This window comes from Xenopus laevis, chromosome 5S (genome assembly GCF_017654675.1).
Source record: "Xenopus laevis strain J_2021 chromosome 5S, Xenopus_laevis_v10.1, whole genome shotgun sequence".
Taxonomy (NCBI): Eukaryota; Metazoa; Chordata; class Amphibia; order Anura; family Pipidae; genus Xenopus; species Xenopus laevis.
In genome coordinates, this window is record NC_054380.1 from 133,890,546 (window position 1) to 133,915,181 (window position 24,636).

Consider the following 24,636-nt stretch of genomic DNA (forward strand, 5'->3'; position numbering starts at 1 on the left):
GTTATTATTGTATTCCTAGTGGGGCCACCCGTAGGTGCATTCCTGGAACCCACTAGGTGGAGGCACTGCGCTAGTAAGTACCAGGTACCCAGTCTCTCCCAATACCACTGCGGAGTAGCTCAGGTTTTCCTGTGTCATCAGGTAAGCACCACACATGGAGTGTAACACCGACAAAGGGGTGACGAAGAGGTTACATTGTATTTGTCTTTCCTTTATTGGAGACCCGTTGTGGTTTACAAACAGGGGCAGTTTTTTAATAATTGGAATGCTGAAGGATCCCAACGGTAATTCCAACAGTAACACATTAACAGTCAAGTGAATAAATGTGTTTTATTAAGTGTTTTAGAAAATCAACCCCTTTATCAAAGCAGCCAATCAATGCGCCAGGTTTTTAAAATGGGTTGGGCTACTTTGGGCAGTCCAACTATGTTGTATTGTTGGGTGTTAGAGCTCAGAAGCAGCCCTTGCACTCAAACACACTACAGAATTTTTAAGCCCCATCAAATTAATGAGCAATGCGTAAACACATGGTAATTGGGGTCTTAGTGGAGGTCTAGTAACCAACAAAATCAAATGAACCCAGTAAGTATATGTCATGCAGGGGCTCACAAGATTAAAAGATATTTAAGCCCTGTCCTCTTAAAGGGGTTGTTCACCAGTTCACAGCCCCCCCACCCAAACACACACATCTGAAAGCTGGACAGAGTGAGAAGAAAAAGGAGACCACCATAAAGCGACCATCCTGGATTCCTCCTGGAGCTGTGTAAGATAATTACAAATACTAAAATTGTGGAACATAAAACCTGCTATTCTAATTCAATTCATACACTACTCGGGGCCTTTAACATCACATCCCAAAAACACTTTGCCTTTGCCAGGATTTTCTGTTTGCTATACTGTACCATGTGGGCCCAAAACATTCAAAAATCAAAATCCTGACTACACCCAGTTACACCCAAAATCCTGACCACACCCAGTTATTACCACATGCAACCTCTATCTGTCTCAATCCCACACCCACTGTCTAGTAAGCCCTACCCTTTTTGTTTTGTTTTGTTGAAAGGCCACTTAAAGGAGAATTAAATCTTAAAAATGAATAGGGCTAAAAATACCATATTTTATATAGTGAACTTATTGCACGAGGCTAAAGTGTCAGCTTTTCAATAGCAGCAATGATCCAGGACTTCAAACTTGTCACAGGGGGTCACCATCTTGGAAAGTGTCTGTGACACTCACATGCTCAGTGGGCTCTGATTGGCTGTTGAGAAGCTAAGCTTAGGGCTCGTCACTAATTATCCAGCAGAAAATGAGCTTCCCTGGCTGTAATATAAGCTGATGCTACAGGTTTGCTGATTATTAAATTCTGATGCTAATTGCACTGGTTTTGCTGCCATGTAGTAATTATCTGTATTAATTACTAATCAGCCTTATATTGTGACATTTCTATTCTATGTGTACTGTATATTGTGAGTGGCTCCCTAAGCTTAGTAAATGACAGCAGCACAGAGCATGTGCAGTGAATTAGCAGAAAAGAAGATGGGGAGCTACTGGGGCATCTTTGGAGACACAGATCTTTACTGCTAAAGGGCTGTGGTTGCCTTGGGCTGGTACAGAAGCACAAAACATACTGTACAACATTTCTACTTACTTCTTTAGTTAAGCTTTAGTTCTCCTTTAAAGCTTATTTTAGACTGCTAAATAATGACATAAAATGAGGTGTCCCTCCTACCCTAAAGATCATCATAGTCTTATCTTACTCAGCACCAGGGGGTCTCATAAGTCACAACTCTACAATGGGGTCTGATCAGCCACGTGGACAGGAAACTTTTTGGGTCCAAGAAACAAAATATAAATAAGGGTCTAACATTTCATCATGATAACGCTTTCATTTTACAAACATAGGAAAATAAACATTTATTTAAAATACACATTTTCTCTTGTCACTGAGCGAGGAGTCAGGATTCTCCATGTACAATAATTGTGCTTCATCGACCATTCCATGGCTCCTCATTGAGCTGAGGTCGTTGACCTCCTGCAGGTGCTTATTGAATAGGCTCTGCAAATAAGATAAACTGTGAAAACAACATATCTATGTCATGTTATTGAGATGTCACTAAAAGTGGTCTTCAATCTGGGTCCCCCTACCACTATGCAATGCTTTCTCCTCCAACTTGGGACAGCAATGCAGTTTGGAAGCCACTAATCTAAACAATGAGACTGTAAGACAGTTTGCAGAGATCTTTAAATGGCATGTAAAGGCAAAACAATAAAATCACATTTTTACTTACTTTTATGAAAAAGAAACCTATCTCCAATATACTTTAGTTAAAAAATATGTACCATATTTATAAGAAATCTGACTGTACGCAGTGAAATTCCCCCTTCATTTGGATAGGAATTGTCAGACGGTCCCTAACTGCTCTGCAGGGAAACAATAATACTTATGAACAGCAGGGGGAGCCCCTGCCTTACTTCCCAGCCATGCAGAACTCAAGCAGCTTTGTTTGTTTCCCTGTAGAGCAGTTGGCGACTGTGTAGAGATTTGTATTGGATTTTATTTTTGCCTTTACATCCTCTTTACTGTTTCCAACTCCAGCTGCAGGGACAAAGATCATGTATTAAACAATATAAAAACTATAAAATCCACATTAGATTACATGACAACACAGGACCCAGTGCAGTCTGTATATTCTGATTATTAATCAGTCTTGCTGACGATCCCTAAGCAGCTCAGACCACACTGAGCATGTGCACAGTCTTGGTCTTGCAAAGATGTTTAACAAAGTTACAAAATGGTGACCCCTGTTGTCAACTTTGAAAGCATCATCATTGATTTATTAGGCTTTTGGTGCAGTATATTTATGTTTAGTATACAAAATACAGCATTTTTAGCCTTATTCTATTTTAGACTTTACTTCCCCTTTAGTTTTTTTGTTTTACTGAAATGAGATGCTATCTGGTTGCTAAAATCGAAGACTTTAGCAACCCTGATATTTATTTAAACTGCACAATGAAAGATGAATAGCTGAGTGCAGTGTCAGACTGGGCCTGCAGGACACCGGGGAAAAAAAACGGTGGGCCCCAGGCTCTTGTGGCCACCGCCGGCCCAGATCCGCTTCTTGGTGTCGCGCGACCCCTCTTTGTCAGGGGTCGTGGCAAAATATACATTTTGCGCGTGCGCACAAACTCTGCGCCGCACGCATGCGCACTGACGTGATGCCGTACGCACCCGCAGAGACCCGGTGCACTAGAGCAGCAGTGCAGGCAGGAGGGGGGCCCTGGGGCAGTAGCCCCGGTGGGCCCCAAGCCCCCCCAGTCCGACCCTGACTGAGTGCATAAACAGAATCATAAACAATCATAGGAATATCATTCAGGGCCAGATGCAAATAAGCTTAGATGCAACAAAGCTGAACTTGGAATGAAATATAATTCATAAACGACATACCTAGAATTAGTCTTCTCCAACGACTTGTCCTTTCGACAGCATTGAGATTTGCAGTCAATGACTTGATAAATGATGGGATTATACATAGACGACGATTTGGCCATCATTGTGGGTACCACAGAAAATTCAATTGGAATAGAGTCTGGCTGTCCGAATGCCGACCATACAGCCACCACGGCGTACGGAATCCATGCGATGAGGAAACCCGCACAGATCAACATTGCCACCTGGTGGATGAAATGAAAAGCACAAATCAGCTTGAGCAAAATTGTGATATACAGGTATGGGACCTGTTATCCAGAATACGCTGGAACTGGGGCTTTCCTGATCGGATCATCATAACATAAGTCTACTAGAAAATCATATAAACATTAAATAAAGCCAATAGGCTGGTTTTGCTTCCAATAAGGATTAATTACTGTATATCTTAGTTGGGATCAGGTACAAGTTATTGTTTTATTCTTATCGAGAAAGAAAATCAATTTGAAAGATTTAGATTATTTGGATAAAATGGAGTCTATGGAAGACGGCTTTTCCGTATTTTGGAGGTTTCTGGATAACAGGGTTCTTTTTTTTATGTTTTTGTGGGAGTTAAGGGGGAAGCTTGTTTTTTTTTCACTGGTCTCATCTGTGGCTGAATAAAGGAGTTATGTACACTGAATATTACTACATTGAGTACTGGTTAGCTTGGTGGGGGATTAAGAGGATGGTGGATTATCCTATAATAAAATTAGAGCTGTATCTTTTGATTTCTATAGCCTGTCTTTTAAATTGCCAGCTATTTAGAGCACTGGTGTTCTGCAAATGCTTCATTATCTCTGGATTTTACTGCTGTCCTTTAATGTATTTCAACTGTTAACTAGAAAGGATAGGAGCATCTGCAGCAATAACGAAGCCTGTAATGCACTGATTTATTCTGCTATAATGTCTCTGAGATGGTGTATTATTTTCTAGGCTATAAAACAGATGTATTCAGCTCCTTTGTTCGGTGCAGGAAAACATGGCCTCAATTGAACGAGCAGAACGTAGAGGCGGGTATAGAAAGGGCACAGATGTACCTTTGTCAGTTTTATTTCCAGCGTGTGATTATTTTGGTTCCTGGTGTCAAAGTGAGCAACTTCTTTGGCAGAAGACTTGACTTTGGCGATGATCTTCACATAGGAGAAGACAATCAGCGCAGTAGGAAGTAGGAGGCAGAAGAACAATATGGACATAACAAATATTTGCCCTTTAACAGATGCCTGCCCCAACCACCAGTCCAAAGTGCATGTGGTGCCAAAGGGCTCTGGAGCATAGTTTCCCACTCCGACCAATGGCAAGGTCGCCCACAGGGAGGCATAGGCCCAGATAAGTGCCAAGGCAATAAAAGCGTGGTGTCGTTTCAGCCATGTGCCTGAAAAGAAACAACATACAGTATATCTATACATATACATAACACAGTAGTTAATGAATACAGCTCACAGAATGACATGCCCTACAAGCTTCAGAAATAGGAAGGACATGGAGAGGACCCCAAGAGATCCAGAAGGAACTGGCTCAGGAACTTGAGGAGCAGCGTAAGGCAGCAAATATTTACTGGATTGCAGTGAGTACTTGCTGCCCACTTGGCATTCTGGATCATTAAGGCAGCGGCAGAAGGAGAGACTTGTCACCCACAACTATTTACGAGCAACTGTGGGTGACAAATCTCCCGAAAATGCCCCTTCATTTGAATAATTGACATCCCTGGTGCTATGAACATAACGATAAGTCGGCCAAAGTTTCCTCCAGAAGCAATTTCAGGTGATATGTTGGTCATAGCACCAGCGATTTCAATTATTTCAAATGGAGGGGCATTTTCGGGAGATTTGTCTCCTGCAGTTGGGCATGCAGTCTGTCACTTAAAACTCCGTAGCAAGGTGAATAGCCGAGTACATTAGTCAACAAGGGAGCACCTTATTTAATGACTGCTACAGCAAGGCGGTAAGTAATGGACTTCCCAGTGCTTTGTGGCCCCCACTTGTGCCCAGCTTGCATGAATGACGTTCAAACTTGGGGGTGCTCCAAGGGATACTTTGTTTCATTTGTAATGCTGTGCAGCTCTTTGTGCAAAGAAACAGGCGAAAGTGCAATAAACAGGGTCGGACTGGCGCCTAGGGGGCCCACCGGGAGCTGAAAATCAAAGGGCCCTCCTGGCAGTCACCGGGGACCCCTCCCGACCTCCAAACTCCCACTCCACCTAGTGTGCGATAGAACTGCCACATACGGGTGAACAGCACACCGTGCACATGCACGAACGGCACACGTGCTGACGCCAACGACTGCAGCACAGCAGCGGTTATTTAAGAGCAAGATGATTGGGGGAGTAGGTCTGGGCTGGCGAGGGCCCAGGAACACCAGGTTATATTCCCAGCGTCCCAGTGCCCAGTCCAACCCTGGCAATAAATCAGGCCGTTTTGTTCTCATACTTTGCACTTGGCACTAGGGTTGCCACCTTTTCTGGAAAAAAATACCGGCTTTCCTATTATTTAAATTTTTTTCCCTATTAACATTGGTGTCAACCATCATTTTTACCGGCCAGGCCAGCAAAATACCAGCCAGGTGGCAACCCTACTTTGCACATATCTTTGATATATGATGCCACAATGCATGCTCCAGGCCTAGTAACCCATAGCAATCACACTGAGTTTGCACAGTTAATGGTTTGTAGCAACAACAACAAAAGACATGACCATTGCCCAATCTGTACAGGATGTAATAAATAATTTCTATGAAACCTTGGGGAAAAAGCTGATTGTTTGGGATGCAAACAGTAGATGTAAAAAGTTGAATGCACCATGCACTAGGTGTGAGCCAGGGCTGGAACTAGGGGTAGGCCGAGTAGGCACGTGCCTAGGGTGCAAAGCTGGGGGGGCGCCAGCAGGGGCGCTCCACCAATGAGGCGAGTTGAGACACTCGCCTCAGGCGGCAGCGCCCCCCTGGTTGCCAGGGGCGGCAAAAATGCCGCTCCTGGTAACTAAGAGCCGAATTTCTGGTTTTCAAACCGGAAATTCAGCTCTTCTAGTGCAGAGAGCGCTATTGCACTCTCTGCACTAAGCGTCGTGGACCACCCCTGCAGTCTCTCCGGCGCTATAAAGGTTAGTGCCGTGGGGAGGGGTGGGGGTGGCGAAAGAAGGCCGCCTCAGGCGGCATAATAGCAAGAATTGCCCCTGGGCGCCAGGCACGTACCTGCTCTGTCGCCTACCACATGTCCGGTCCCCTCACTCCCCATCTTCCTGCATGGTGTTTGGCCTTTCTGCGCATGCTGATTTGCACTTGTGCGCATGCGCGTCGGCATCAACATGCGCATGCGCATGCTCAGCCAGCACTGGGGCGGGACAGGTTGCCTAGGCGCCTGCAGGGTGTGGCCCGGCTTTGGTGTGAGCCCAATACATGTGATACTTTTCCATGCAATGTGTGTCAGAGGGTAAAAACCAAGGCTGGGAGCTGAAGATTGGCACAAGAAGTCCCACCCCCAGTGTCGGACTGGCCCACAGGGATACCAGGAAAACTCCCGGTGGGCCCAGGTGTCCCTCATGCTGCTAAACATTTGGCCTATTTCATGGCCATTTCTATGAGAACAAAGAGGCTAAATAGATGGAATAATAGATTGTAGTATGTAAAGAAAAGAGACAAGGAGAATAGAGGTTGAGTGAGGAGAGGAAGAATATTAGTACTGGGAGTGGCCCCTGGTCTAAGGTTTTGGTTGGGCCCCTGGTGTCCCAGTCTGACACTACACACCCCAGACACACTAGCAAACAGAAAGCGCACTCTACATGGAGAAGCATCAGAACTGTCACATAACAATACAATTATTTACTCACAGACTTTATCTTACCATATCGTAGATGGCAGATCTTCAGGTATCTGTCCAGGCTGACTACAGTCAGTGTAATGAGGCTTCCGCAGCCAAAGAAAAATCCCGCCCATCCATACCAGCGGCAGGCGTTCCAGCCAAACACCCAGCGGTGACTAAAACAGGACACGATGGAAAAGGGCTTTCCCGTTACTTAAATGAAAAAGGAGAAGTTATTACAGTAACATTCAGGAGCCCATGATATGAAAAGATAATGCTAATGATATATTATGTGCAAGGCAGGGTGCCGAATACAGAGAACCCCTCAGCCTGCAGCCTTGTGCCTTTATATGGTCACAGAACAACCCCTCAGTGACTTCTAATATCCTTATCATTTACAGTAGGGGGTACATTATCCCTTATAATACATGAGTGATACTCAGAGTTCCCTGTATAACTCAGCCTGCAGCCTTGTGCCTTTATATGGTCACAGAACAACCCCTCAGTGACTTCTAATATCCTTATCATTTACAGTAGGGGCCTAGGGGGTACATTATCCTTATAATACATGAGTGATACTCAGAGTTCCCTGTATAACTCATCCTGCAGTCTTGTGCCTTTATATGGTCACAGAACAACCCCTCAGTGACTTCTAATATCCTTATCATTTACAGTAGGGGGTACATTGTCCCTTATAATACATGAGTGATACTCAGAGTTCCCTGTATAACTCAGTCTGCAGCCTTGTGCCTTTATATGGTCACAGAACAACCCCTCAGTGACTTCTAATATCCTTATCATTTACAGTAGGGGGTACATTATCCCTTATAATACATGAGTGATACTCAGAGTTCCCTGTATAACTCAGCCTGCAGCCTTGTGCCTTTATATGGTCACAGAACAACCCCTCAGTGACTTCTAATATCCTTATCATTTACAGTAGGGGGTACATTATCCCTTATAATACATGAGTGATACTCAGAGTTCCCTGTATAACTCAGCCTGCAGCCTTGTGCCTTTATATGGTCACAGAACAACCCCTCAGTTCTAATATCCTTATACTTTAGAACAGGGGGAACATAATTTGGCTGCTAGATACACCACACCACACACATTACAATGTTCATTAGCTCACAGAAAAGATTTCATTTATTCATCACACTCACATTACAGTTACACTTATAAATAATATCACAAGAGAAATCATTCCATTCTCATTATCTGCTCCGAGGATTAGAGGAGCATTGCCCAAATTACATTAGCGTTAAATAACTAAAGCCAGATTGCTATCTCACACAGAACTTGTCAGGGGGTTCCAATTTCAGTCTATGGGGCTGTGTCTGGCACTTGAAACCTTATTTTTGGGCCAATAAAAAAATGTAAAGTATCCAGTATTTAGGATGCTGTTCATTACCCTAAAAATGTGGCTTATGACTAGGATATTACATGACATTCCACTAGGTGGCAGCACTTGTCTTTTTTTAACACAACGCTGAGGTCCCTCATAATAAAGTCATATTCAATACTGAAAAGAATAAACATTGAAAAGAAAGAGGGGCAGAAGTTGCACCAAATTCCCTGGCAAATTCTGATTTTACTCTTTTTTAAATATCCCTCCCATGTGCCTTTCCCAAGCAGGGATTTGTTGCAAGTTAGGTGCAACGCTACAGAGCATGTTAGCTGCATATGAGGCTCTAGCTGCCCCTCTAGCTGCGCAACTGCAAGGACTGCGAGGGGAATTTTTGAGAAAGTTTTCAATTGGTCAGAGAGGTTATAAGTCGCAACTGCCACTAACCTTTGACCACAAAAGCAGGACCAGCCAACCCTAAGGCACTCGTTTAAAGGGGTCGCTCACCTTTAAATTAACTTTTAGAATGATGTAGAGAGTGATATTCCGAGACAATATACAACTGGGGTTTTATTTTTTTACTATTTGTGGTTTTTGAGTTATTCTGCTTTTTATTCAGCAGCTCTCCAGTTTGCAATTTCAGCAATCTTGTTGCTAGGGTCCAAATTCCCCTAGCAACCATGCATTGATTTGAATAAGAGCCTGGACTATAAATAGGAGAGGCCTGCATAGAAAGATGAGGAATTAAAAGCAGCAATAACAATACATTTGTAGCCTTACAGAAAGCTGGAAAGAGTCAGAATAAGAAGGCAAATAATTCAAAACTATAAAAAAGAAAAAATGAGGACCAATTGGAAGGTTGCTTAGAATTAGGCATTCTATAATGTACTAAATGTTAACTTAAAAGTGAAGTGCCCATTTAAAGATGCATGGCCTCTGTGTGCAGGGCATACCATAAGATCCGTGCCAGGAATACAGGATATGTGTTGGCATAGAATATCTATTGCCCCAAATTTCTCATGTGCACCTTGGTCTCCACTCAGCATTAGGCTCATTGACATGGGGACTTTTGACATGGAGCCCATACATAAATTTGCACTGGATATAATAGAACACTCAACACTATTTAGGGGGAGCAGCTCAGAGCACCCTACCCAAGGCCCTGACTACACAGGGATTAGGAATGCTGAGAGCTGTATATCAACAATAGATGGAGCCAGTACATAGGACAACACTGGGTAGAATAAAACACTCACAGCTATTTGGGGGGAGCAGCTCAGAGCACCCTACCCAAGGCCCTGACTACACAGGGATTAGGAATGCTGAGAGCTGTATATCAACAATAGATGGAGCCAGTACATAGGACAACACTGGGTAGAATAAAACACTCACAGCTATTTGGGGGGAGCAGCTCGGAGCATCCTACCCAAGGCCCTGACTATACAGGGAGTAGGAATGTTGAGAGCTGTATATCGACAACAGATGGAGCCATTACATAGGACAGCCCTGGGTAGAATAGAACACTCAACAAGATTAAAGGGGGGGGCTGGCAGCTCAAGTTACCTACCCAGGACTCTCAGTTTATAGGAAGTAGGAGTGCTGAGGGCTGTATTTCAACAATAGATGGAGCTAGTATAAAGGAAAGGTAGAATTAAACACTTAGCACTATTTAGAGGAAGCAGCTTAGAACACCCTAAGACTTCCTGGGGAATAGAAATGCTGAGAGACGTATTACAACAATAGATGGAGCCAGTATATAGGACAGCACTGGGTAGAATAGAACACTCAGCACTATTAGAGGAAGCAGCTTAGAACACCCTACCAAAGACCTTGACTTCATGGGAAATAGGAATGCTGAGAGCCGTATTTCATCCACAGATGGAGTTGGTAGTTAGGACAGCACTGGGTAGAATAGAACACTCACCGCTATTTAGGGGGAGCAGCTCAGAGCACCCTGCCCAAAGCCCTACAGGGAGTAGGAATGCTGAGAGCTATATATCAACAACAGATGGAGCCAGTACATAGGACAGCACTGGGTAGAATAGAACACTCAACACGATTAAGGGGGGGGGGGCTGGCAGCTCAAGGTACCTACCTAGGACTCTCAGTTTATGGGAAGTAGGAGTGCTGAGGGTTGTATTTCAACAATAGATGGAGCTAGTATAATGGACAACACTGTGTAGAATAAAACACTCAATGCTATTTTGGGGAAGCAGTTTAGAACACCCTACCCAAGACCTTGACTTCATGGGGCATAGGAAAGCTGAGAGCCGTATTTCATCAACAGATGGAGTCGGTAGATAGGACAGCACTGGGTAGAATAGAACACTCAATGCTATTTAGAGGAAGCAGCTCAGAGCACCCTACCTGAGATTCTGACTTCATGGGGAGTAGGGATGCTGAGAGCCAAATATCAACAACAGATGGAGCAAGTACATTTGAGAGCACTGGGTAAATGTAGGTTAAATTAGCATATTAAGACATAACTTACACCTGTTTATACAGACCACTCAGCCAATGTTTTATCTCCTTTAACATCTTCCTTGCAAAAACAATAACAAGTCCCCCCCCCCCCAATTACCTGAAATCCCAAGATCACACACGGCTAAATTGATTGTCATTAGTTCGGCTGGCCGCAACTTCTTTTTCCTCCTGATTGCCATAAATATAACATAGCCATTCCCCAGCGTGGAGAGGATACCTGCGGGAAGAGACAACCAGGCAATAACTCGACCGTCTGTGAAAGGCAACAAAGAAAAAAACTCTTCCCTCAGTGAAGCAAAACTGCTGGAAAAGAGAAATACTTGCAATAAGATTTACTTACTGGGATTTTGCAGTTGGAATTCTGCAAGGCTGCTACAAGTGTGTGATTCAAAAAGTAGGAATTTAAGTTGATAATGTGCTGTCTATTTGGTTAGGACTGCAACTTGCTAACGATCCCAGAGTAACTACTTTACTCAGGTGTCAACAAAGAGTAGTGAAGCCAAGAACCTTTAGCATAGGGAGAGAATGCACTGTGAGCTCCGCCCCTTTTTTATATGCAAATCTTGTAAGATCTTATCAATATACAACAGGGATTTCATCAAGCAGGTGTGAAGGAGTAAAAGCTGGCCATAGACGCAAAGATCCGATCGTTCGAGGATTCCCCATCCCCAGCTCCCGACCAGACTCTAACTATTCAGATTACTGTAAATAAAGTATTAAAAGAACAAATCAGCCGATGTTCTGCCCCTGACAGCAATCGTAGAAACTTATGTCCGACAAAGCTGGTGACAGTTTCCCACTGAAAATCGTCAGATCGGCGATACACACAGAGATATTATCGGCAGTCGACCTGTCCGATCATCCAAACGACTGATCTCCATGGGACGAAAAATGTCGGGACTCTCCACACACGGTCCGAAAATCGTACAAATCCCCAATCCTCGAAACTTTGCGTCTATGGCCAGCTTTAGGAATCACAATACTTTTAAGGGCAGAGAAACACGGTCAGATTCCGGGAGATGCTCCGGTGACAAATCTCTTCGCGACAAATCTTCTTTGGGGCGAACAATCTCCCCAAACTTCCTTCCCCTGCCTGAATGTAAATCGTTGGCGGGATGGCACTCGGATAGCTTAGTTTCCTGAAGTCGCCCGAAGTTGCCCCATGAGGAAACTTTGGGTGAATTCGAAAAACGAAGCGCTCCGAGTGCCATCCTGCAGGCAATTTACATTCTAGCTTGCGGGACGGCAGTTCGGGGAGATTAGTCGCCCCGAAGAATAGGAGATTTGTTGTCCGAAGAAGAGGAGATTTGTCGCTGGGCAAGTATCGCCAATATTCTAGTCTTTTTATTTGAATCTCCTGTACTGTATTTTAAAAAAAGGGCTTTACAAACCCATGGGCACAAGCACCATACAAGAGGTACCATCCATGAGCCAGATGATAATACAGGTATGGGATCCGTTATCCGGAAACCCATTATCCAGAAAGTTAAAAATTACGGGAAGACTCCCATAGACTCCACTAAAAAGGGCACTGAAACCTATTTCCTTTTTCTTTGTAATAATAAAACAGTAGCTTGTATTTGATCCCAACTAAGATATAATTAATCCTTATTGGAAGCAAAACCAGCCTATTGGGTTTATTTAATGTTTAAATCATTTTCTAGTAGATTTAATGCATGGAAATCCAATTTCAGAAAGATCCATTATCTGGAATAACCCCAGGTCCCAAGAATTCTGGATAACAGGTGCCATACCTATCATTGGAATCTATTAAAAACAGGCCAACACTATTGATTTTTATTTACCCATTCAGTGCAGGGGAGATTCTTGACTCCCAGTAATAGGGGGGACAAAACCCAGCCCAAAATTGAGCGACACAGTATACTGTATATTAAGTGCAGTGCACCTTTGTATCTCTTGGATATAATAACATGGGAAATTCAGTAAGATGGTCCTAAGCAATATCTAACCAATCAACTGGTCCAACCTGCAGACTCCCATGATGCTCAATGTTTTAAACGGAATATATGTTGTGTAATCTTTATGCCAATAAAGAGAATTTTTTAGATGGAAAATAATTACAATTTGAGGGTTTGGACGCGTTTTCTTGGCTGAATTACAATGAACATGTAACATCTCCAATGGTCCTACAGGAATTCCAGTAATAGATCCATGTATTTTACTGTATGGGGAATGTTATCTTTTTCTACTGAAAATTAATTGTTTCTGCTCAAGTACAAAAGGAATATAAGAATATTTCACTCCAAGGGGAGCTGGATTACAAGAAAACTGCATTGATATAGAATGCAAGGTGATCTCTTTGCTTTTAAACTGCTATAGACCTTTCAGACCCAGATGGATAAACAGGACTGGCATCACTTAATGGTCAGCTCCCCTGCCCACCAGGATTACATGGGTCAATACATCTGTTTTGGGATAACAGTGGTTACATCTGCAGATATGAGTTACCACCTGATCTAGAATTCATCGCTGGCCTTACAGAATCACCCCTGTCTTATTAAGAATCAGATAAGGACAAGATGGGAATGTTGGATATTAGAGTTAACAACGAGGGAATTGAATTCTGAATGGGACATATGGGAAGAGTAGGGAAGCTGGTGGGTCACAAGACAGTCACGGCCTTTGCCTCCGAGGCTTGAATGATTGGGGAATAACTCTGAAACTGTGAGTTCCCACAATCAGCAGATTCAATCAGTGTGTTTTTCTGCTTAAATGGAATAAGTACAAGACATTCATCTGTTTGTTGGTGCTCCTCTTGGCACAAAATGACTCCTCTGACTTTAATTGAAATCTCAAGGATCCAAGAAGAGCAAGAGAAACTTAATCCCTGTGTAAAATGTATAATGCAGCAATATAATTCTTAATGAATCAGATGAAAGTTGGCCAACTTAAATATATTGCAATATATGGACAAACAATCCCTGTTTTGTTTAAAGGGTAAGGCATTTTTGGTAGCTTAAGGCACAAAATATCTCAATGTCTTAAATATATTGTTAATGGGTTAAGTGAAGAGGACCTCTTGTATTTGTCTGTAGGAGCAAGGGAAATTGTATCTAGAGGGAACATGAACTCTATGACTGTGCAGCTAAATTTCTAGGGCTCATTTGCCACTGTGGCCCTTAGAGGCCATACATATAGTGCTTGCATGTAACTTTTGAGATAGCACCTGCATGTAAACTTTGAGTAGTTCCAGCTGTGCTCTTGGCCTTGCATGGGCTGGAAAGCAGAGAGTTGGGCATAGTGGTACTCATCTCTTACACTGAGTATGCTGTAAGTAGAAGTATAGGGTTCCAGACCACCTTGCATTCCCTGCTGCATCTTTATTGGCCCTTAATGATACACAAGGAAGGGCACAACCACATACCATCCATATGCTGCCCCAGTGCTCAACCACAGAGGCAACAAAGTCGCATCTGACAGCTAAGGGCTATGAAAGAAGGGGGTAGTATCAAAATGGCAATTTGCACCAGTTTTTGAACTCCAACTGCATCTTACAATTCAGCTTAGTGAATGACTGCAGAGATAACTGAGGTATCATTTTGGGATACCTCTGGTTACATTTGTAGTCTAGAGTCTATGGAACAGCACCACAAAATAATTCCTATTAAAATGCCCTTATTGCATACTTCCTTGATGCACCAATATAAGCTATCAGTTTCATAAAGTGCCATGTGGTCTGAAATGTTGCTGGGAGTTGTAGTTAAGCAATATCTGGTGGGTAACGGGTTGAACATCACTTATCTACACATAAGGGAGACCCTCCCTGTTTTCTGCATTGGGGCCCTTAGTGGACTGCTTCTCCCCCTTGGTTTAACTATAAATGCTTGAGGGTATTATGGTGGATGTTTCAGAGCTGCTGAGTCACATTAAAGGAAGAAGATACTATGGGCATATTGACAGGAACACTGTTGAACATCTCTATCCAGCCTTCCTCCATCCAAAACATAAAGGCAGATTAAAGGGGAACTCCACAAAAACATAACTTAAGCTTTTTGAAAAGTAAACATAATTTCAAGCAACTTTGCAATATACATCAATTTAAAAATATGCAGACTTTTCATGATTTTTAATGATTTATGACAGTTCTCTAAGTCTAGCCCCCTGCTCTCCTGCTGATCTGTCTGACTACTTTGCTGAGCTGTCTGACTACTGTTACTTTGTATCACCAGCCATCTGTCCTCAGCCTGCATCCTCAAAACCCCACAATTCCCTGCACACGTGATTTCAATAAGGAAAGGAACATCCCAGTGCAATGCATTGTGGGTTATGTAGTTCCTGCATGCTGTCTGTAAGCTGTGGAGAAGTTGTTACAATTTGTAACATCAGTGTTTAGTCCCTCCTTCCCTGCCAGGATTTCAAATGATGCAGAAAGAGAAGAACTGTTAAACAGCTGGATTTCAGCATAGAAAATGCCATTTATTCAGACTTTTTGAAGAAACAGGTAATTGTGATAGATATATTATGGGTTTCTGGGTTATGTGGCCTCTCTATCAAATTTTCGTTTGGAAGCCGGAGTTCTCCTTTAACTTGCCCCTGATGAAACTGACCCTAGTGGGTGTGCGTAAATGTTATAGGCTCATTAGGTTGTAAGCTCTGCTGGGGCAGCCGGGCAGGGTCTGATGGAAATGATAATTTTAGTAAAGATCTGGGGAATGTATCAGCACTATATAGATAAAGGTTCAGTTTAAATAGAAGTCATTACATTTGCTGCACATCTCAGAAGTGCTTTAGTCGGTGCCATTATATAACGAATGAGAAAACAACCCAGGATCAGGGGACGTCAGAGCTGCTAAGAGTCCAATCAATACAAAAGTTAAGCAGCAGAAACGTGTCAGGAACAAAATGGCTAATCATTTGCTTGTTTCGTTGAGCATGTGAAAGACACGGAAGAGAAACAGTAAACATGTTGAGCGTGGCAGTAAAATGCAATAGCCGTAACACTGCGTGCCATTGGGAATTATAGTGAATATCAAATGATCCTTCCTCAGGTGTTTGTGTTAAAGGGATCATAGTTTGTCAGAATTTTTTTGATTTATGAAGTCTTGGAGATACAGGGGTACCTGGCTATGTGTGATGAACATTATACACTAGGAACAACAAGGGAAGTCTTCACTTACATTTGATTCATACTTTACTGCGGAAAATACAATCACACTGGGTAACTGCCAAACTGTAGGCCAACACCTCCAACTATCTGTTACCAAACATTAGCTTTTATTTCAGTGGGGAAAGTAGGGCAGCTGTATATGCTAGATGTATCCAGATATCAGGGGCTCATTTATTCCCTAGACAAGTGCAATGCTAGGTAAATGTGCAAAATACTTGTGTTCCCCTGTACTTGTCCAAACATGCCAGCTTTGCAGAATAGGGAACAAGATACAAAACACACGATTACCCTGTACTTTGCACCTTCCTTAAGCAGGTGGTAATTCCAAGGTTCTTGCATCACTACACACTTTTTAATAATTTCACCAATGTGCCAGTTGTTGGCATGCAAGGGGTGCCAGAATGCATGAGTTCTGCCTTAGAGAACTGTTACTGCCAGGGGTCCCTTTGTGGGTTGCACCTACACACTCACATGAACCTAATAAATCTCATATTAAGACCATTTCAGCCATTGTGCATTATGCAGTACTCTCCAATCTACTTGCTAGCACCCACAATTCTGCGAAAACATGGTGGATTGCAAGCCAGGTTTGCACACTGCCCTATAAATAATCGTTTCCAGGTCCTATAATAATAATAATAATCATCATAATAAGACCTTACCTATGGACAGTAGATAAACCCCAGCAAAAATATCTGCTTCTTTGGAGAGTTTGGAGGCAAAGGGATCGGAGTCTCGTTCATAATGTGGAATGTAACCTCTCTCCTCCCGATAACTGCTGTTCTCTGCCATCCTTCTGCAGTGTCATCAGAACCTACACAGAAAGAGCAAGTCATATAAAAAGACCAACTGCAATGCGTTTACTGTATGTAACAGCTCTAACAACTATGTGTTGCCCAGCCATTTTTGGCATAGATGTTACCCATTATTTATATATAAGAGGCTCTAACCAATGGCTTGTTGAATGCCAATTTCTTGTACCACCCCATAGCCTTTGTTTTTCAACAAAAACTGATGGCCTACAAGTTGGGCAGCATTGATATACTGTCGCTGGTTTCTGAAAATTGGTGCTGAAGTGTAACAGTACAAAATGATTAAAATGAGTCGGTTGCTGTTGGCAAATGCACTTGTACAATTTGATGTCCTTCCAGGCCAGAGTAAAATATAATGGGGTCCTTGCAGCTCAACCTGGATACATCACATCTGATAACAATTGTTTGACTTTCATACTGAAATGTGCTTGGCATGAGTCTATGGCAAAAGAAACAAATGTGGTCCACATGGACACTTAAATGAAAATACTGTATTTGGGCAGAGCTGCCTTCAGGGGGTCCAAAAAGGGGTAAGCACCCTAGACCATGGACTTTAGGGTGGCCTTGTAGAGCAGAAGCTTTAGGTAGATAAAGAAAGTAAAATTTGCACATGGGAGGCAGCGGGGCAAGATAGCAAGAGTTGGGTAAGATGGTCACAGTAAAGTTGGCCTTACATATGGAGATCCATTCAATTGGCTAGGTCACCAAAAGAGTGGATTAAGAGTGGTCAATTATTGGACATCAATCATTGGACATCATTGGTACATATTAATGAAATGCAGAGAAGGCAATTGTCTATGAATTCATCAGCAAGAACTCCAAAAGCCTTGACAAGCACATAGGGCTATGAAGCACTTTTTTTCTTGGGACATTTGTTGATATAAATGCTCCATTTGGGTTGTTTTATTGATTTTTAAGATGGTTGTCTATTGCTCCGTAGCACAACCTAAAAGGTTCTGCTTAGAGATTTTTACTCATACCTTAGAAGAGAACCCATCAGGGTTGAGTGAGAAAGGCTAAAAAGACTACACACATAGTGCTGCCTTAAAACCAAAAATACCTTGTAAATAATGGTGACCAACCAAACATAACTCCACGTTGAAGACAAAAGGATTTTTACTTTATATATTAATTTATTTAATTTGGGATCAAACAAGGCAACTGCCCATCCATTCTCAACAGTTTCTCATTTATGGATGTAGTCAATTCCATTAGAAAACTCTAGGTCCAGATTTCCCAAAAGACATTAACGGAGGCTTCAGTCTGTGTGACTAGGAGATTGTTTTTTTCAAGGCATTAAATGCCCTTGGAAACGTCTCTCTGTAATGAACTGATTGATCAGAATCTGAAATGAGCTACTGTATACAGTATATTTGAATTCCCTAGCCATAAGGACACATATGCTATTGGTGCAAAGCAATGTCATTGGTTTTTTTTCAGCGACTTGTCAGTAGGGATGCACTAAATCCACTATTTTAGGATTGGCCAAACCCTGCATCCTTTGTGAAAGATTCGGCCAAATAATCTAAGATCTAATTTGCATATGCAAATTAGGAAAACGAGGGAGAAAAGGACAAATTCTTGACTTCCTTTTTTTTGGATTTAGATTCGGTTTGGCCAGGCACTTGGATTTAGCCAAATTCAAATCCTGCTAAAAAAGGCCAAATCTTGACCAAATCCGATTCGGTGCATCTCTATTTGTCAGTGAAGTCAGCTTTACAGAGTATAAGGCCAGCTGATTCAGTAGCGAAGAGGTCTCATTTACAAAGTGCAAAAGTTCTTGAAATTCTGTAGATGGGCAGTTTGGGACCCTGCTCTTATATATTATGAGAAACGGAAGTCATTATGGAGCACTTCCCTTAGCTACCCTTCCTTTACAATGTCCCAAACTGATAGAATGGCCAGAATATAAATGCTAACATGCCGCTAACATGCCTCCAATTATATATGTTAGGGTCAAGTTATAAGTAGAACGTTACACTATGTAGAACAAGAGTTGGAAAAAAATCTGCATTAGATTAACCATCTAAAAAACCAAAGCATCAAGTTAAAGTCTTGGCTGAGGTCCATGTAAGTCATAAGAGCGGAACGATGAGAATCTCTTGCGGAATTAATGTAATATCCAGTGGAGGCATGACGGCGTGCATCTGGCACAGAAACACAGGCACCATTTCTGAGGAGACATTATTCCATTTCCTAACTAAATAATCATACAAATGTGCCCTGTGTTATCACTGAATTCTATGAATTATATTGGTGGAACTGGATGAGAAGGGGATGTTTATAAACAGGAAGGAAAAGATAATTGTCATCAAACAGACAAACTTTTAATGGTGCAACTTACTGCTCAAATTCCCCCTAGGGCCTACACAGCAATTACTACCACGTATGGTGCTATTTTTGAGTGGAATCAAGTTAAAATACCAAAGATAGAGCAGCCATCTCACAGGAATCATCAAGTCCAATTATAACCTGATTCTACTACAAGTTGGCCTTTGTTTTTCTCTCTGAAGGACGTTGCCAACTGACTGTTCAGATCCCAAGCTGATGTTCGGTACAAGGTCCCAGTTAAGCCAGAAGATCAGCTGTACTTGGCTTAGAAAGTATAAAGTGCCCCATTCTGGGAAACTGATAACTAAGGAGTGATCACACATTGCGTCAAGGTTACAGCAGGCTACTTGTTCCAGTTGTCCAGGTCAGACTGGATAAGAAAGGTGTTGATGAGACAATAGAAAAGTATTTGTCTGCTTAAAAAGCCAACTGGCTTTATGACTTTAGACCCTGAATAAATTGAGTTTTAGGGATTGCCCACAGGAATTTTTCTTGAAATGTTTTAGGGTTAGGGTTGCCCACAAGCGATTCAGGTTTAGGGATTTCTTTAGGGGTTTTAGAGATTTTTGGAAACAGTTTACAGTTATTTCCTACTGGGGTTTTGGGATTCTCATTATTTTATTTTTTTGGTGACCTTTATGTGGGATTGGAAAGATATTGACAAAAGGACAAGGTGAAGATGCTCTCTAACTAATGTCTGGACTGTCCATAAGGACAATCTCTTCCCAGTATGCTTCCATTCTAGGTTTCGCACCTTGTCATCTCTTATAGAATATACCTTTACGAACTGAAGGTGGTCTGGTTGGTAATACATGGGTAGGTGGCTTAAAGAGTTAGGGTTAACAGCTCAGTAACCCTAGAACAGAGGTCCCCAACCTATTTTACCCACACTCAAATGTAAAAAGAGTTGGGGAGCATCACAAGCATGAAGGTGCCAATAAGGTCTGTGATTGCCTATTTGGTAGCCCCTATATGGATTTGTAGCCTACAGGTAGCCTATACCTGTCTATATACAGCCAAAATGTGTCTTCAAGTCTGGAGTTCAAAAATAAGCACCTGCTATGAGGCCACTGGGAGCAACTTCCATGGGGTTGGTGAGCAACATGGTTGGGGACCATTGCCTTAGAAGATGAAAATGCCTTGAAAGCACAATGGGGGTCATTTATCAACACTGGGCAAATTTGCCCATGGGCGATAACCCATGGCAACCAATTAGAGTGTTGTATTCATTGTTCTACTTGCAGCTGGCTTTAAAAAGCTAATCACTGATTGGTTGCTATGGGTAACTACCCATGGACAAATTTGCCCAGTGTTGATAAATGAGCCCCAATATTTTAATTATTGCTTAACAATGACTCCCCTCCCAAACTGCACCAAAACTGCTCCTGGAGACAACCCTGCTCCTTCATATCAGAACTCCTGGACTCATTGCAGAACTAGAGTAGAGGAAACTCATCTTTGCTTACTGAACGTAATCGACTGCATTTCCTAAGACAAAATAAAACATTTTTTACACAAAGCTGAGGAGCTTTCAGGAAGAATCTAAAATTTTTGATTTCTCTGTGTCTCTCTCTAAAACTAATAATGGTGATAAGTGATGGGCGAATCTGTGCCGTTTCGCCGGAAAATTCAGGAAACAGCGAAAAATTTGTGAAACGCATCCAAGTCAATGGACGTCAAAATTTTGACGCGAATGACAATTTGTACAGGCACGACCATTTTGTCCAAATGCATTAAAGTCAATAGGTGTCCGACAATTTTATGCATGCTTCTATTCGGATTTTTTTTTTGTTGCGGCAGAATTTTCGCAAATGTATTCAATCCATTCTTGCTATAAATGAACACGTGTATTGTTCTGCTTGACAAGGGAAGTGCTTTTAGAAAACATTGAAGTGGCCGAGCCAAGACTACAATTATCTCCTCTGTGACTCCCCCCACCCACCCCTTTTTATTTGAGCATAGCCTAAGGGCAGAGACAAACAAGAAGATTCGGGGAGATTTAGTCGCCCGGCAACAAATTGCCTCTTCTTCTCCCAGAACTGCCACCCCGCTGGCTAGAATCTAAATCCTCGGCGGGATGGCACTTGGAGCGCTTCGTCTTCCGAAGTTGCCTCACGAGGAAACTTCAGGCAACTTCGGAAAACAAAGCGCTCCGAGTGCCATTCCATCTGCAATTTAGATTCTAGCCAGCTGGGAGGCAGTTCGTGGAGATTAGTCGCCCGAAGAAGATGCAATTTGTCGCCAGGCGACTAATCTCCCAGAATCCTCTCGTCTGTCTCTGCCCTAACAGGCCATGGCTAGTCACACAATATCCTGCCAGTGGGAAAAGTGCAAATAATGCAGAAGATCTCCTATCTGGAAAACCCCTGGTACCGAGCATTCTGATTAACAGGTCCCGTACCTGTAGCAGGTCTGACTCAATCATACAGTATAAAAGCAGGGGTCCAAGCTCCGATAGGGCTCTAAGCAAGAGCTCAAGGAATTCCTAATAAATACTACTGGAATTTTGCCCCAGTGCAGAATCCCAATAGCAACCATTCAGCAGTGCATATAAGTCTGTAGAGGATAATGAAAGCACATTTCTGGTTTGTTTTCGGAAAAGAAACTGCAAAATCGGGATCATTAGGTTTCCAGGTGAAATATCAGGGGAAGAGGTCAGGAAGTAGATACACAAATCAGCAGCACCTGGGGAACATTCCCAATTAATTTCTTATCTTGAATTCCCGGAAAGGTTCAGAGAATGTTTTAATATTCAAGGTGCGCCCAGCCAGAGGCAACATCAGATTGAGGGGCGTTTGTGTCTGGAATCACTACTGAATGCGGGATTTGTTTATCCTTTATCTGGTTCTGATGGTAAAGTCAGTTCCTCTCCTGCTTCTACTACATTTATGATTCAAAAGTCCAGCAGTGCCGAGCACAGAAAGGGGCAGATACGGCTTTCAATATGAATTGCATTTAGGCAGTGTTGTGGAATGATTGTAAATGGAAACGTTGCTTAAAAGGACACATCACAGGGAGAATTTTTAGTTTTACCGAAGTCGCCCGAAGCTGCCTCACGAGGAAACTTAAGGCGACTTCAGAAAACGAATCGCTCCGAGTGCCATCCCGCCAGTGATTTTGTTTCTAGCCGGTGGGAAGGCAGTTCGGGGAGATTAGTCGCCCGAAGAAGAAGCGATTTGTCGCCGGGCGACTAAATCTCTGCAAATCTCCACGTGTGTCTCTGCCCTAAAGCCGCGCGTTTTTCCTTACGCTGTTCACCCAGATCCCTGAAATGATTCCTTCAAACAGAACCGGATGTGTTTTACATCAAACATCATTCTTTTATCCTTCTTTAAATTTAAAGGGAATGTTTTCCTTAATTTAAATTAAAAATTCTCCGTGATATTTTTTTTTTTATGTTACTCTTTGTGACTTTTGCATTAATGTTTATTGCCTTGTTACTAGGGTCAGCATCCTTAGCAACCGGGCAGTAGCTTAAAAGATGTCAGGGAAGATGAATAAGAGAAGGAATAGAAAGGATCAGAACTTTATTAAAAAAAAACAACCCTCTCACAAAGAATTTGCTGCCTAGTTGCTGGGCGCAAAGACCTCGGCAACCAGACACCATTCAATTCTCAGACAGGAGACTAGCAAAATAGAGAGGGTTTTTCTAAAAAGAACTACAAATAAAAACAAATTGCAAATTGGCCTCTAAAAGGATTTCGTTCCCTGCAGACGCTTTTTTTATTTAAAGATTTGTTCATAATATTTGTGCAGTCATGATTAGACAGTTAAATCTTGTATTGTTACGTTTGCATTATGTATCTAGTTTCTTATGTCATAATAACAATACAGGTATGGGACCTGTTATCCAGAATGCTTTGGACCTGGGGTTTTCCGGATAATGGATCTTTCTGTAATTTGGATCTTCATACCTTAAGTCTACTAGAAATTAATTTAAACATTAAATAAACCCAATAGGCTGGTTTTGCTTCCAATAAGGATTAATTATATCTTAGTTGGGATCAAGTACAAGTTACTGTTTTATTATTACACAGAAAAGGGAAATCATTTTTAAAAATTTGGATTCTTTGGATAAAATGAAGTCTATTAACTATATTAACAATATAAACTATCAGCTCAAATGATGACAAATAGGACCCTATTGAGGCTTATTGCTTTATTTTCAGTGACATCACATTGGAAACATCTTATTTATGCAGATAGTGAACTACAACTCCCAGCATACCCTCACAGCCTGCAGCAGACGGACAAGTACTTGCAGGAGACACGGGGACAGGGTTAGAGCTTAGGGCCCACAAGGGCACAGAGCTGAGTGCGAGAAGAGGGGTCAAACCCAAAATATTTGGGGCCATCCCAAAGCAAATTATAACTGTAAGGGTCCCCAATCTGTCTCACTTTGACTGTTCTTGAACTATAACTTCAGATCCCCGAGCCGGGGGGCAGCACACTGACATAGTAAAAACAAAATAACATTTAAATGACACATTTCATGGGCAAATTGCTCACTCTCGCCAATGATATCCACATGCTGGGATCACTCTCACAGTTACCTAATGAATCCCATCCCACTTACTACTACAGTATTCCATGAGGATTCCCTGCAACCCTGTAAAGCAGAGCACGAGGTTCCCCAATACACATTGTATGGGACTTACTTAATTCGAGGGATAAGCAGCACCTTGACCTTCACATATCTCTGGAGCAGTGCGGTCCTCCTGCCGTATATATATTCCAAGCAAGGGCAAGTTAAAGCCAACAGATTAAAAGATTTCAGACTTATTTCCAATAAAAAAAAACAGATAAAGGTGCACCCCTTGCTGTATGATGTGCCACCTGCTGCCCAGTCCAGTGAGCCAGTGGCAAGTGAAGAGGTGCCAGGCCGTTACCCACAGGGCAGATCTTCCATCTATTCACTATTCTTCTCAGGCTTATATAGAGCTCAGCCCTGCACTGCTGTCAGCTCAGAATGACTCCTGAGGGGAGGCAGGACTATTATCTGCTCTCTCTCTACCCTCATATGATGTTCCAATCATTCAGACAGAGAAGCTGCTGGGAGGGGGCTGCCTGACACCACTACTTCTTAACAGGGGAAAGTGCCATCGTCTCTGGATTTGCCTCATTATTATTCTCATTATTATTCTCATTATTATTCTCATTATTATTCTCATTAATACTCTCATAATTCATCTCAAACCAAGCAACGTGCGTCTGTGCACCAATCTGATCACACAAGAATTATACAAAGCAGATCCACAATAATTTAGCCTTCTA

At 42.3% G+C, this 24,636-nt stretch overlaps 1 protein-coding gene across 1 annotated transcript; it reads right to left on the reverse strand.

Annotated features, from left to right (window-relative positions):
• Positions 1–1,962: 1,962 nt before the first annotated feature.
• On the reverse strand, positions 1,963–24,296 carry opn5.S (opsin 5 S homeolog). Its single transcript, XM_018264817.2, has 7 exons — positions 24,021–24,296; positions 16,882–17,033; positions 11,189–11,308; positions 7,302–7,472; positions 4,504–4,838; positions 3,446–3,672; positions 1,963–2,056 (listed from the first exon to the last, which is right to left on the reverse strand). Exons 2-7 carry the CDS (start codon positions 17,009–17,011, stop codon positions 2,008–2,010), a joined length of 1,032 nt encoding a protein of 343 aa, XP_018120306.1. The 5' UTR covers positions 17,012–17,033; positions 24,021–24,296; the 3' UTR covers positions 1,963–2,007.
• Positions 24,297–24,636: the final 340 nt, after the last annotated feature.

Coding starts and splice junctions, on each gene's coding strand:
- opn5.S (XM_018264817.2), bottom strand. CDS start 17,011: ATGGCAGAGAACAGCAGTTATCGGGAGGAGAGAGGTTACATTCCACAT. Junction 11,309..16,881: donor GGTTTATCTACTGTCCATAG/GTAAGGTCTTAT, acceptor CTCTTCCCGCAG/GTATCCTCTCCACGCTGGGG. Junction 7,473..11,188: donor GTGTGATCTTGGGATTTCAG/GTAATTGGGGGG, acceptor TTTTCATTTAAG/TAACGGGAAAGCCCTTTTCC.